Below are 14,350 nucleotides of genomic sequence, written 5' to 3'. Positions count from 1 at the left end.
AGAGAGAAACCGTTAGGAGAACGAAACAACCAATCAGCGCTCTCGCCCACAACTGTCAGATAGGTTCCTGGCAAATCATCCTATCCGGCAATGTAAACAATATTTTGCAGAGTACGCATAGGACTTTTCGTGTTTTGAAAATTGTGGTTGTTTTTTTTTTGCTTTTTGCCGTTTTTGAGTGTTTTAATGTTGTTAAGCTGAATAACTTGTGTTAAGGTAAGTTTTTTTGTGTTTACGGTACGGTGACAGCTCATTATTTGTTCGTTTTTTCCTGCTTAATTTTTATTACAGATCTCGTCGGAAAACTACTAAGCGTGTCCAAATCTCGGTCAACAGTTTACAATTCCATGACGCAACGATAAGGATGATTTTGGGCGGGTTCGCGGCCACGCAATGCATCACGTCGATTTAAATTTTCCAAGCAGGGAGACGATTACGACTTGGCAAAAAATTACCCGGACGAGCGGAAAGCCTCGAACAAGATGACCATCAACAAGTGCCGGCAACAGCCACAGGTCATGATTTTGCTGTTCAGTGGGAAACTGATATTTAACATGGACTTGGAAAAGCTATCTACTAACTGCTTCAAGTCTGGTTTGTGGAATCATTTTGAAAATTACCAAAACAATCTTTTAATTCAAAAAATCTCTTTCCAGAATGGTCATGACCGAGTACACCATTCCATGGCCATTCCAAGCCGGTGAACAGGGTCAAGGTCGTCGGTCTGGCAAGTCCGTATCATTTTGCTCGATCCGGTCGATTGTTCGGTCCATGCAGGCGTTTCCATTGATTGGCTGCCGAATCATTCTGCATTCCGAGATGAGAACTGCCAAAAGCATCGAGGAGGGAATCGTCTCCACCGCGACATGCTTAAACCTGAACGGCGTCCTGTTGAAGACGGTGCTGTATCTAGTTTCCCACACTGGTAACCTGTTACGGATCAACATCGGATTTAAGTTTTGATCGTGTCCAGACTTTTGGGCTGAGCACCTTTGTGTTAGAAACTGTTAACCGCTAGCGTACGCGTGCAGTGCGCCAAAGATTACATTAAATGTTAAATTTTTTGACCAATATTTGATATTTGATTGACGACGTTGTAGGGTCTATACGGCGGAAAAAGAGTGCACGTTTCGTGATGTTGTCCGGCATGGCCGGAATGGTTCCGTTTACAAGTCTTGCCAACAAAAAAACCCTCATCTTTATGTTCGAGACCATCCCCAGTTCCTGTAGGGGATTTGGGGTCTCAAAAAGTACTTTGATGCAATTATTGTATAAATAAAATTAATAGAAGTAGCATTATTTTTTCATTTAACATACTTTTTTTATTTTTTTTATTACCAAGAATAAAAACATACAAGAACATGAAATTTTATGAACTGCTCTGCATTTTAATTTTATTTGGTGTTCCCTATTCAGCGTTTCTTTGAAATTGTCTTTTTGCAATTCCGTCGCGAAACTTCTTACTTTGCTTGTCATTATGCCTACATTTCTGTACCAAAAGAAACAGAATCAAATAGTAACACTTTTCAAAATAAATGCTGAAAAGTTCTAGAAAAGTTCTCGGTGAACCTCGTTGGGTAAATGTACGACTCGCTCTGAAAAAAAAAACTTTTTTTTGCAACTTTTTGCATAAATTTCTATTTCGGATACCTCATTAAAGTTTTTGGCGGTTTCTTGAAACTATATTAGATTTTGCATTATTATCGCATTTTTGACAGTATTACATTTATGTTATTTGTCCACGGAGTAAGCTCCAGCATTCATCGTCGACTCTTGTCATTCCGGAACCGCTATTTTGTTCAAATTGAATCATTGAATTTCATCCATCCAACCTGCGAACCTGCGCTGACGGACAACAATTTCTGGGTGGTTGAAAAGTGCGTGTTGAGAGGATCTGAACCCTGCTTTCTAGCTTATTACCTTCGTCAGTTTGCAGGTACCGGTCAATTTGACCGTATCCCCTTTGTTTACCATCGCGCTCCTAGTTGTGCTGTCTCCGGTGATTATTGCCATCCAGCGGTTCGTTGACGCAAAAGTTAGATTTTAGAAGGAGCGTTTTCAGGTGGTTACTCAGCTGGTCTAGTTGGCGTCCCCCTGGAAGATGGAACACCAGCGCTTGAAACACGCGTGGCAACAGCTAGACGACGGACATGACCGCGCATGTGTGTCACGCGATTGCTGCATAAATGAAGTACTAAACATACAGGATTTTCTCAAACTTAATTTATTTATATTCATGGTTTTGTTTTATTCAACACTCTCCCTCAACGCGCTATTTATCACTTAAACCATACGCTTGATCAGCTCATTGATCTTTTCCTTGTGGTTAGTCTCCGCCTTCGACGTAGCGGTTGTACTTGCGCCAGTCACCGGTCGATGTGTTGAGGCTTGTACGCGGCACGCAGCTTCCGCTCGATCACGAAGAAGTCCGTAGTCGGGATTCGGTTGTGTCGGTGCTTGACGAACTTAAGCAAGGCGTAGCCCTAGGTGACGTCGGGGCGGTGATACGCAGCAAGTTCTTGGTGACTTTGTTCAGCTTGATAATGATACCACAGATACGCATGACGAAGGCAACCTTCGGCTCGCCCGGAATGTAGATGTTTCCGGCCTTCTTAACCTTGCGCGCCTTGTCCACCACCTCATGCTCCATGCGGGCATACTTCTTGGAGTACTTCGCCGCGCGCAGCAGGTTCTACCTAACGCGGAGTAGCTTGACGGCCTGCAGCTGGCGGCGCAGATTTTCCGGGTGGGCCAACAACTTAGCCTTCGTTGCCTTCAGCTTGGATTCTGGCACCGCCGGCAGTTTTAGGGATTCCTTGGAACGTAGACGATTGCCCGCTTCCAACACTTCATTCCACTCATTCCAGCATTCCACTCGAGTTGATCCGAATCGGCCACCGTGCAAGGCGGAAATTTCGTTCGGAATATGCTTTTTTTGGAGGTGTGAGTTTAGCTATTGTTCACAGTAGGAAAATACCGAGGAACTTACCACTAGCGGTGCGATCAGCGTAACATCAAGAAAGAAAGTCGGTCTGACAGCGGACGCAAAACACACGTAGTCCAAACTGATGAATGATGTCACTAAACTCCGCCAGCAACACTACTGAGTGCAGTGAAATTTCGCACCTGTACAGCACCCGCGACCAACAGCTGGAGACGGCAACTTCCGGATAAGTATCTTGTTCTAGGCTACGGTTCTGTGCCGGACATAATGAGGCGTTTTAAAAACCACCGGTGGAGCACACCTCGACACTTCTGGGAAAAATAGAACAAACAAAAAATAATGATCACTCTCACTTTAAAACCTGTTAAAACTCTCTCCAAATCACTCCACTCCATCTAAAAAAAATGGCTTATCTATTTTATGAAGACTTACCTCCATCAATGAAAAATCGCCTTTAAAAACAACAGAAAAACTAAACCGTACAAAACGACCTATATGCACAAATGTTATGATTTTTTATGCTGCCTTGTTGGTGTTATGCTCCCAAGTTTTTGGGTGGCGTATCTGTCAAATTCGAGAGAGTGCAGATAAGTTGAATTGAACTTCTCTCTTTTGCTTTGACAGCATTGAAACATTTCATGCTCTCTCCCAGCTGATGACTACACGTTGTGCGTGGATTGTACAAACATGAAGATTGTAAAATATTTATGTTTTAGAATTTCATTAAAAAACGACTCATACATATTTTCAAATAAACTCAATAAACATGTACATAGGTCATTTTGATATGAGCGTATGTGCATCAGCTTTAAAAAAATATATTAATGGTCCATAGGTTGATTTGATACGGTTCTATGTGCACGTTTCACTCGATTGCACATAGGACTTCCGTGTGGTAAAACGACCTATATTTATTTGGTGTAGAATTTATTAAGAATGCTTTTAGGTTGTTTTGTATTTTATCAATAACTTTAAAAATAAAAGGCTTTGAAGAAATTGGGTAAGCGGTGAGTGTAGTTTCCAGCTTGCAGAATGTAATGCAATAAATAACTCAGTTTGTTTACTTTTGTCGCATAGGACCTTTTGAAAATTTACTCTAGAATTACAAGAGTGAAAACAGTTTATATTGTCTCGACGTATACAAAAAAGTTTTAATCAACTTAATTTTGGCAACCCAGACCAGACCACCTCAAAGTTTTGCCTTTTTGAATAAAAAAAAGCAAGACCTGCAAACCGCTACATTTTAAGATTTTTTTTCAAGAAGTGTCCACCTAAATGGAGGACACTAGATCACAGTGATTCTGTCAAACTTGCTCGAAAATCCAACCTTCCTTTTTTGGGTGTAGTTCCATCGGCACTTGCTCCCCTCTCATAATCGCTCATTTTTTGCTCCTTCATCCTTGTATGTGTGCGAGTTTTGCACCTCTTTCTCTCTCCTCTCTCATTCTCTCGCACCAACACCTGCAACGTCGTCTTCGTCGTCGGTCCATCGTGAACCCTATGGTATCCGTCCGTCGGATCGTCAAAACATTCGAGTTTCGCACTTTGTCAGCTGTGCACGCGCTTTCTTTTTCGCCTCTCCGCTGAGAATAGAACACACTCACAAAATTTAAATCGCGCCTTCTTAGCACCACTTAGTCGAAGTAGCCGTCGCCGTCGCTGCCATCATTGTAGTAGACCGAGAGAATAGGGGGGAAGTGGTTAAGAACGTGGATTTAGGCGCATGACACACTGGGATAGAGGAGGGTCTTTGTGTTTTGACGAAAATAAAATATGTTAACAGAATAAAGTGTAACAAAGTTGTTGGGAAGATTTAAAAGCAAATAAGAAAGAAAGTGAAAGAACAATACAAAACAAAGGGTCGAAGAAAGAATCAATCGCGGAAGAAGACAAGTGAACAAGTTAAGTAGCTGTCAAAGTGGTGAAGTGTATGAAAATTGGCTGTCAGTGATTTCCGGAAGGAAAATTCGTCGTTGAAGCGATATCAAAGCAGGCCAACGAGAATCACGTGTCCGGAAAAGGTCGAGTCGAGCAGTTCGGTCGAATTTGTGCCAAAATCGCCACTATTCTGTGTTTTATGTTATTGTTTTGTGTCTGTCTGTTTGTGCAACCCGTAGAATAAGAAGAAGTTAATATTATTGTGCAAATTGCGCTTGACACGAGGAAAAGTCATAAAAACCCGTGGCCAACTAGGTCTTGTCTCGAGAGTGTCGCGGATCAAAGTTGGCTGCCACCGGGAGGAACGACGTCGAACCGGTCGGGGACGTCCGCGACGGTGGAATCGACCAGAACGAAGGTGACCACCAGAGTGCGAACCTGCCGCAGCAGCAGAGTTCACAGCAAAGGATGAGCTTGAAGAAGGCGGCCAGCCGCACCAAGTCGCTGTCGCTGAGCGGCGATGACTTCCCGCTGCGGCCGGCCAAACCCCGGGCGGCCTTCGTGACGGCCAAGCGGCCCGAGGACACGGCCAAGATCATGAAGTACATCGACGACAGCGTCATCGGGAAGGGGGTCGCGTTTCTGGGACCGTTCGGCAGAAGGAAAGGTGGGTGGAGTTTTTTTGTTGTTGTCTTTATAGGGTAAATATACCCTTTCTAATCAAACACCTATCTTCGTCATATGAAGAGTTTCGTGCTCGATTAAAGCTTCAAAAATACTATTTAGGCTATAAACTTACCAGCAACAGCACCGCCTCAAGTAAGCACGCATATTTATGCCATTTACTGGCCAAAAAGATCAAATTTAATGCACTTTTGATCATAATTTCTATTTTGCGAGACCATTTCTCATCATTTTGGAGGCACACACATCCACACGCAAGATGAGAGGTAAACTACTTAAAGAAAGTCGCCATCAATGTCTTTTCACTTGCGCTAACGATTTCAAAGCGCTTAAGATATAAAATTGCTTCCAACTATCGGCAACATGTTCTTTTGCACATCAGTTAGTCACTCACTTGAAAAATAATCCCGAAACATGTAAATAATAAGCAAGCACCATCAAAAAAACAAACGCGCCAAGTCTTTTGACGTTTGACCCATTCCAATCGAAGGCTGAAGAAAACCGAGCGAGAAGCGAAGGCAAATAAAGAACAAAGGGTGGCCACCAACACCACCAGCAGCGCCTGTTGGAGTGAGCCAGTGATGCCAGGAAATTTTCTCTATAAATGCTACTTTTCGTGAGTGTTCGCTTAAAATTTCATCAATTTTGGCAGCACTAAGCAGACTCAAAAGAGCGCTGGAAGAAAAAAGAACTAAGCTGAAAATAGGAAAATGGGCGTGGCCCAATGCATTCTCGTCTGATTAGAATACATTCAGGAAATATTTATTTTAAATGCTTGTAAAAGGAATAGAATAACTTTAAGTGAAAGTGAAAATAAATAGAAATGTTCACAAAAAGTTGCTCTACACGTTGGTTTACTTGGTTTTAGCAAATTTCAAGGAACACTCCAGATTATCCAACTTCATTCAAACACGACCGCTTATTAGGCTTAAAATGTGTATATTTCCCCTAAGTTGTTTGTATTTTTTTTTTTTTTGTAATTTCTGTATTTTAAGTGTTGAGGTATTTCAAGCATTTAAAGTCTTTAATATTAAAAGAATTGTTTTAAATTTTTTTAAACAATTTAATTTATTTTAAGTATTGAATGTATTTGAATTATATCATTGAAGCAACTTGAAAATTTCAATTATTCAAAACATTTTGAGTATTTTGAATTTTGGTATTTTCATCATGTTTTTATGTTTTAGTATTTCTATATTTTGTGTTTTTATATTTTTTGTAACTTTAGATTTGATGATTTTATATTTTTTGCGTATCATCTGCAACATTTCTCGACAGAGTTGATGAACAATTAAAATGCAATTTTTAAAAATCAAAATCTTATAAGACAGTCAAACAGTGCCGACAAACATAAGGCTTTGTAGGCCCAATGCAAAAAATATAATTTAACCCAACAATGACGAACTCCTCGTCACAGTGTCCTGATGCAAACAATGTATCGGGCGGTCAATAAAAAAACAGCTAAAAGTCGCCTGACAAAAAACTTTTGCTAGAAAGAGATAGGAAATCTGATGCAAACAAACGTTCAGCTGCCATGTAAACATACTTTGAATGTGTAGGTAAATTTCTGACAAGAAAGCCTTATTGACAGGTAATATTTAAAAAAGGACGTATCTCTTTTTTTCCACTTAGAACCCACCGGCAGTCGCATACGTGTACTTTGTACACACTTTGTAAGAACACATGTATGAAACGCCAAAACACGCAACTTACGAAAGGTTGAAATGTATTTAAATAAAAAAAAATCTCGCTAATAAAAAATTTATTGATTTAATATTCAGTCAAATTTAGGCTAATGGTCAAATAATTGTCCAATTTCGTCACCAAAAGTGACCCAAATTACTATCCCTTATGTCCGATCACCCCACAGCAGGGTTTCAATTTCAAAAACAGTTGCTCAAATCACTAATACCGGTGTTTAGCGAACAATTTCTACCCTACAAAACCCTCGACGTTCGTCAAATATCGCGAAGCATAAGGTACAACACACGCATGCGAAACCGGTTCAGTCCGCAGCCCCACCATTAATAACAAATTTGCGCATGCAACCACTCAATTCGCCATAACCTTCAATTAAAATCTCATTTATTCGCGAATCGCGCGGCCTGCTAAAAAAACAACAAACTTTTTTCATGTTTTGCCCGACATTCACCCGTGGTCGTTGGTGCAAAGTCACACAATTTACACGCTCGGCAGCGCCTGACAGCGGCGGCAGCTGTCAGTTTTGGCCGCCATCTTGAATTGTTTTATTCGCTGAAGGGAGTGCGGAATTTTAGAACATTCCGCGAATCGCGAACTCACCCTTTCAGATCTGATCCGTCAAAGGACACCAGCTGGCGGCCATCTTTGATCGCGTGGCCTACTGTGCGCTCGCGCCTCCTAGCGGCGGCGACGACGACGATCGCCGCGCCGCCACAGTGTCTAGCATGGCCGACTGCGATCGGCGTTCGGAGTTCTCTTCGGCTTGCTACCTAGCTATTCGCTGCCACCGGCAAGGCCACGAACCAGGGCCGTAGCCAGGATTTTTGTTCGGGGGGGGCTCGGGATCAAAAATTCAAAGGATATGAAAATCAGCAAATCAGAAATACCATTTGTTTAAATTCACCTGGTGAACGGTATAATTATTGAGACGAATTATAAAACTGTAAAATAATGTATGCAAAAAAGATTTTAAAAAGCTTCATCCATGTTTAAAAATATTTAAATTGAAGAAAATGCTTCATCAAAAATCCACTTTTTTCATGTAAAAGGACTTGAAAAGAAAGTGATTTTCTTACGTTTTCTTGGATTGTTGAAATTTCAACGAATTTCAAGAAAAACTGTCCGCTAGCAAGTTATCGTAAATTTAAAATATACCCTGAATAAATTTTTAATAAAAAAAAATGCCCGAAGAATGTTAATTTATCTCACTTATGTATAATTTCGTTTTTCTACAAATCTGGATGAAAAACTTATGAACAAATTGGTAAATTTCTACTTTCTAATTTAAAACCGTCTAGATTTAAATTTTTAGCTGTGTGTATATTTTGATGACAAATTTTATAAATAAAGACTATGAACTGTAAAAAAATGAAGCACGATTTTTAAATAAAATAAAACTCATAACTTAACTTTTCTTGAAATTTTCTTTAAAAAACATTAACACTGTTTTATTTAAATTGATTTAAGGCTATTGAAGCTTTTGCTTATTTCCTTAAACTAATGAAACCTCTCCCAACTAAAAAAAGTTTAATTACTGGTTGAATTGAATGTATAAAGAGATATTAAGAAATGCTAAAAAAATATAAACGCCACAATATTTGCTGAAAAAAATCTATTTATTGAAAGCAAGCTAAAATCATAGTTTGATTTCCTCGATTAAACCAAAAAAAATTGCTAAAAAATTGCTCCAGAATTTTGAGCATTGATAAATTTTTCCAAATTGTTGAAAAAATATAAATCAGATCCTTTCTTAAAGTTTTTTATAGCAAATAATAAATAGTTGAGTGCTGTCAACATTGTATATACCGTCAGTGGGGGTGACATTGGGTCTGGGGGGTGAGATTGGGTCAAAGTGATTTTTTACGGATTTTACTATTTCTCAGGTTCTTCTCATTGAAACTGAATTCTGTTAAAAGGGTTGTGTAGTGGACATCTTAAGATGACTTCGATGAAAAAATCTCGTTCCTAGAAAAAATCCTGTTATTTTGGCAGCTGTCTAAAGTTGAGGTACGTTTTTGGCCAAAAATGACTTCTCGAAAAAACATTTTTCTAATACTTTTGTTAGAATTGCTCGAAAACTACCCAAATGTTTGAAAATCTCCACTTCAAACATTGTAGCATGTCAATACGATTCCCTCGAACAAGAAACACTGTTGGATGACTTGTTTTTACCATATCGTTGTATTTGAGCATCATTTTAGTTTCATTTGACCTAATGTCACCCCCTCTAAGGGGTGAGATTGGGTCAATTTTCAAACTATTGGCATTCAAGGTAGTGTTCATCAAAATCCACCATATTTTGGGAAAATGTCAGTAAACTATCTAAGAACAAATCTACGTTGAAAGATTTTCGATGTTGTCACCCCCACTGACGGTAGTTATATAGTTCAATGTAATAATCTATGAATTCATAAAAAAAAACATTTATTTAAAAAAAATACGTCTTTTCCGATTTTTGACCAAAAATCCTAAATTCACAGTAATCTTTAAAGAGCACTATTTCATTAAAAAAGCTAAAATAAACACTATCCAATGTATTGAAAATAGTATACAAACAATTAAGCAAAGTTCTCAAATGAGAATTTGATTTAAAGATTTTTCTACTCGTTCCTGAGACACAGCTTCTTGAAATTTAAAATAAAATTGTAAGATGAAAAATATAAATACATAAGTTACGGAAATTGCTTTCCGCATAATTGATCGACGCCACCAACATAGTCAGCACAGCCGACAACAGTAACCCAAACTGCGAACAAAGCTAAACTTCGTTTACCTCGCCGCGATTAAAGCAAGTAGCTCGATTAATGCTCAATAAGCAAAACCTCAGTACCTCGTGTGTGAGGCCCTGGGGGACTTTTCGATTACAATAAAATCAGAACGTTTTGGACAGTCAAACTAACCACATCAGTGTTATTTATTTGGCGAAATATCTTCCCTTCTACAATGGACGTTTTATAACTCATATAATTACGATCAACACATTGAAATCTTCAATTACTTTTATTGCTCTCCGAACTGTTTTTTAATCTGAAATGAGTTTTGATAGAAAATATGATTTTACATGAAAATAGGAGCAATATGAATGTTTTACTAAACTGTTGGTAAACATGGTTGAGTTGGTTCTAGGAACGGCTAATGCTCTCTTAATCTTTTTTAGCAAAATAAAAAAAATACATATCACAATATTTTTTTCATTTCCCTCATATAACTAATAAAAATGATTTAAAATTATATAATATCGTGACTCTGGAAACGAAATCCTACAATTTTTAGGATTTAGAAATTGTTTATTTACGAAATCTGGTTCAATGAAAAGTCAAGAAAACTTGACATAAGAATGTTTAAAACAATGAGATATTTCCTGTAAATCTAATCTACGTCTGACATTTTGCTACTAGAACCATATTTAACATTCAAAAGGAAATAAAAAAAAGTTTTGCCCTATCATGCTAGTACGAAGCACGGTATTAACGTAAAATTCCAAATAAAAAACGCTCAAGCAATGGACAACGAAAGGGTCACGAAAATATTTTTGTCAGGCGGTAAGCAGCTGAAAGGGAACATAATCAAAAAGTGGCGTTTGACGTTTCTTCGCGCGCTAATTGTGTGCAATATTTTTTGATGAAAAAAATTAAATAACTTGAGTTTGTTGATTTGAATGCGACTGAAAATTAGAAACGTTTGAAAAATGTTGTATATGTTAAAAAAATATTAAAAATACATAATTTCCTAAAAACGCAGAGTCGAACATTTAAAGGATAGAATTTGTTTTTTACTGAGAGTGAAGTTAAAGATTAGGGAAAGCCATTAAAATAATCATTTAATTTTCGGGAAAAAACTGAAAAACTCACCAATTTATAAATTGTAGAATAAAATAATAAATAAAAATATAGTCCATTTAAAATGAAAAAAAAACGCAAAATTTAAAAAAAATAGAAAATTTAAAATTTAGCGGATTTAAAAAAAATAGAAAATTTAAAATTTAGCGGATTTAGAGATTTCAAAATTCTGTAATTAAGAATTTTTAAATTCAAATGTTCCAAAATACAAAGTAAAAACACTTTGAAATAAATAAAATGAAATATAAAATTATTTAAATTGTGAAATTTTCAAATTTAAAATTAGGCCGCTGCGAATATTTTTGATTAAATTTATATCTCTCGATTCTGGCCAATGTCGAGGGGGCGGGGCAAAAGCAAATAAAAAATATATAAAAAAAATAAATTATAAAATATGGTTTTATTTTTTTAAATGTGTTTTAAAATGCATTTTGTACCAGTTGTTTTGCATCCAAAGTTTTCAAAATATCCGGCTAGTGACGAAAACTTTTTTTCTGTACTGTACATCGAAATTTTAGAAAAAATAAAATATTTTCAGCGAGGCAAAACATGTCGTATTTTTGACGCAAGAAAATGCACTTCATTTTGTTTTCTACATAATGGTGTGAAGTTATTTGAAACAAATGTTTTATTTGTCCTTCGATTTTTCGGACAAGTTGCAGGAGGGACAGAAATATGAAATTAAAAAAATATATTTAGAATTTTTTATTATTAAAAATTAAAACTCTGAAATTATAAATCTTAAGATGCTGGAAATTCAAAAATTCAGAAAGACTAAAGTTTGAAAACAGAAAAGTATAAAAATACAATATTAATCAGAAATTAAATAATGAGAAAATTCAAAAAATCACTTAAAAAACTTTCCAAATATAAACTCCATAATAAATTCAATAATTAAAAAAGTATTCAAAATAATAGAAACAATATTTTGGGAATTTTTAGTTTTAATTCAATGATTTTTTCCATTTTGAATATTTTAATCATTTAAAATTTTTCCCTCAAGCTGATACGCATTTCGTTGTTATTAACACGGACAGAAATCCTGCAAGCTAATCCGGAACTCTAAGTTGTTGAATTTGTCAACATTGAAATGTTTCCAAAATCGTAAACATTTTTTTCGATTTTGAAAAACAATCTTGTCAGTATTGAAAAAATTTACAGCGAAATCGAAAAAAATGTTGTAGATTTTGGAAAAATTTCAATGTTGGCAAAATCGGCAATTTAGAATAACAGGATTTCTTTCTGTGAAGGCTTCACTTAGTAGAAGTATTTTAGAAATTTTGAATAAAAATTGGAGAGTGACCACGGTGGAAACTAAAAAATGTGACCAAAAGAACTCTTTTTGGTTTCAGAAATACTCTTTCACAAGAAGGTAAACATTAAAAAATACACAGACATCTCTCAAGCATTTCACTCGAAGGCCTCAGATATAAAACTCACCAAAAATTAAAAAAAAAAAAACTTTAAACATGAAAATTGGGACGGTATTTCTGATTATAGTCTAAATTTAATAAAATGTTCTTCATATCAAATGCTCAAGATTTCCAATACAAAATCCGAATATTTGTGAAAAATAAGGTATATTTTGAAAAATGTAGCAAACAAACCTTTTGGAAATATACTGAAGGTCCCCAAAAGAAGTAATCGAATCATGAAAAATAAAAATGGTATTTTTATTAACTTGATGTTAAAATCAAATTCGGCTTCTGCCACCTCATTTCAGTCAAATTCAATCACCGCCATTATGACCGCTTTCTCAAAATCACTTTAGAAAAGTGCCGTACTTAAGCTCGAAAATCAAAAATAACACACATTTTTTTCGTGATTCGATTTTTCGAAGTCAAATTATTGCAAGTTCTGCGGGAAATCGAGGCTGGGCTGAACATTATTTGACCTAGGCGCTCTTTTAGACACTTGTTCTTCTTTCTTCTTTGAAAGATAGCCCAGCGTCTCAGTGCAGGATAGATTTTGCACCAAAGTAAAACGATGTTCAAATATGCAGCTCAATTGTTAAATATTGGATCTATATTCCACAAAGTTTTTGCCCGGCAGTGGACGCAAAAATTACATAGTTTGATCAATGTATTCTAGATTCTCTATCTAAAAATCTATATCTGGGAGAATGAAAGAGAACACACAATCATCGATTTTAGATTATTTTTTTTCGATAGTACATAATAAAAAAAAATATGGGAAAATTTCGGGGGGGGCTGCAGCCCGGTAGCCCCCCCCCTGGCTACGGGCCTGCCACGAACACGTTTCGTTGGCAAGTCAACCGCATGCAAATTACTGCGCCGGCACCACACAGTAGGCTGTGGCGTCTCTGTTACTCCCAATTACCTAACCTGTGAGTATGTATGGTTGCGTGCGGAAATTGGTTCTGTTGTTAGGAAATCATTTCTGACAGCTCGTCAACCTTGAAGACACTTACAGTGGGAATGACCCCGAAAACGTTTAGAGTGTGACCCCAATTGGCTCGCAACCAACCTAGCTAGAGAGAGGGAGGTGCCGATCACGCGATTTTTCTTCTTGCTGAACAAGAGTTGGCCGCGGAGAAGGTAGCAATTAAGTCCATTATCAGCAATCAGCGACTTGAGCTGTCAGATAGCGCGCGCAAGGCATACTGCGTTTTGTGCACTGCTCACAATTATGGTCATTATGCATGTAAAGTAGGCCGGTTGAATGGGTTGGTCGCGGTAGTCCTGATGTTCTGGGCGATGCAAAAACACCGTGGGGACCCGGAAAGGGTTCACGGACGACCTTTGACCGATGGTATCTGAAAAAATTGATTAATTTTCAGATCGATTCAACTTGATCAGAAAAATATTCCGTTGTGCCATAAAACGCAACACCTGTCAGAACCTAAGGCAAGCGGAGAGGATGTCGAGCCGCTGTCAGTGCGAGCCACCTCCATAAGCTTGCGGTTGTGAGAGCAGAAAGGAGAACTCGAGAGATAGCGTGAAAAATGAGACAGAAGATTCTCTCCGTTCGACCCAGGTCAGAACCATTATGGCATCTTCTAGTTCAGAATGAAAATGCCACCTTAATCTTGCACTTCCTTGTCCCAAACTTGTCACACCTCTCGTATCACATTGTCATTCGGTCTGGTAAGTAGTGTCAATGACAATCTCCGTCGGATTTTCCTACCCCTTGGGCAAATATGCACCGGCAACCCACGTATCGCGTTTCCGATCACAGGAATCCGGCTCAATCCAGTTCTACTCTTGGTGACCCCAAGAACGTGAGCGAGACAAGAAAGCAAACAAGATTCGATGCCGGCACGGCAATGACATTGAGACACCAC

General features: G+C 37.6%; 1 protein-coding gene and 1 pseudogene across 5 annotated transcripts in view; one reads left to right on the top strand and one right to left on the bottom strand.

Moving 5' to 3' along the window:
- Positions 1-235: 235 nt before the first annotated feature.
- On the bottom strand, positions 236-4,613 carry LOC120423552 (60S ribosomal protein L7-like; annotated as a pseudogene).
- The window catches only part of LOC120423569 (uncharacterized), a 48,312-nt gene continuing 38,425 nt past the window's right edge, over positions 4,464-14,350 (top strand). For 3 of the 5 annotated variants that reach the window (XM_039587426.2, XM_039587424.2, XM_039587422.2), the window contains exon 1: positions 4,464-5,489. In XM_039587426.2, the coding sequence (XP_039443360.1) occupies positions 5,291-5,489 (199 nt within the window). In that variant the 5' untranslated portion in view covers positions 4,464-5,290. The remainder of the gene's footprint in view (positions 5,490-14,350) is intronic. The other 2 variants (XM_039587425.2, XM_039587427.1) reach the window with 1 other exon arrangement.

The sequence above is a fragment of the Culex pipiens genome, chromosome 1, assembly GCF_016801865.2.
Source record: "Culex pipiens pallens isolate TS chromosome 1, TS_CPP_V2, whole genome shotgun sequence".
Taxonomy (NCBI): domain Eukaryota; kingdom Metazoa; phylum Arthropoda; class Insecta; order Diptera; family Culicidae; genus Culex; species Culex pipiens.
The sequence above is the reverse complement of the archived record's forward strand: the minus strand, read 5'-3'. Positions and strand labels throughout refer to the sequence as shown.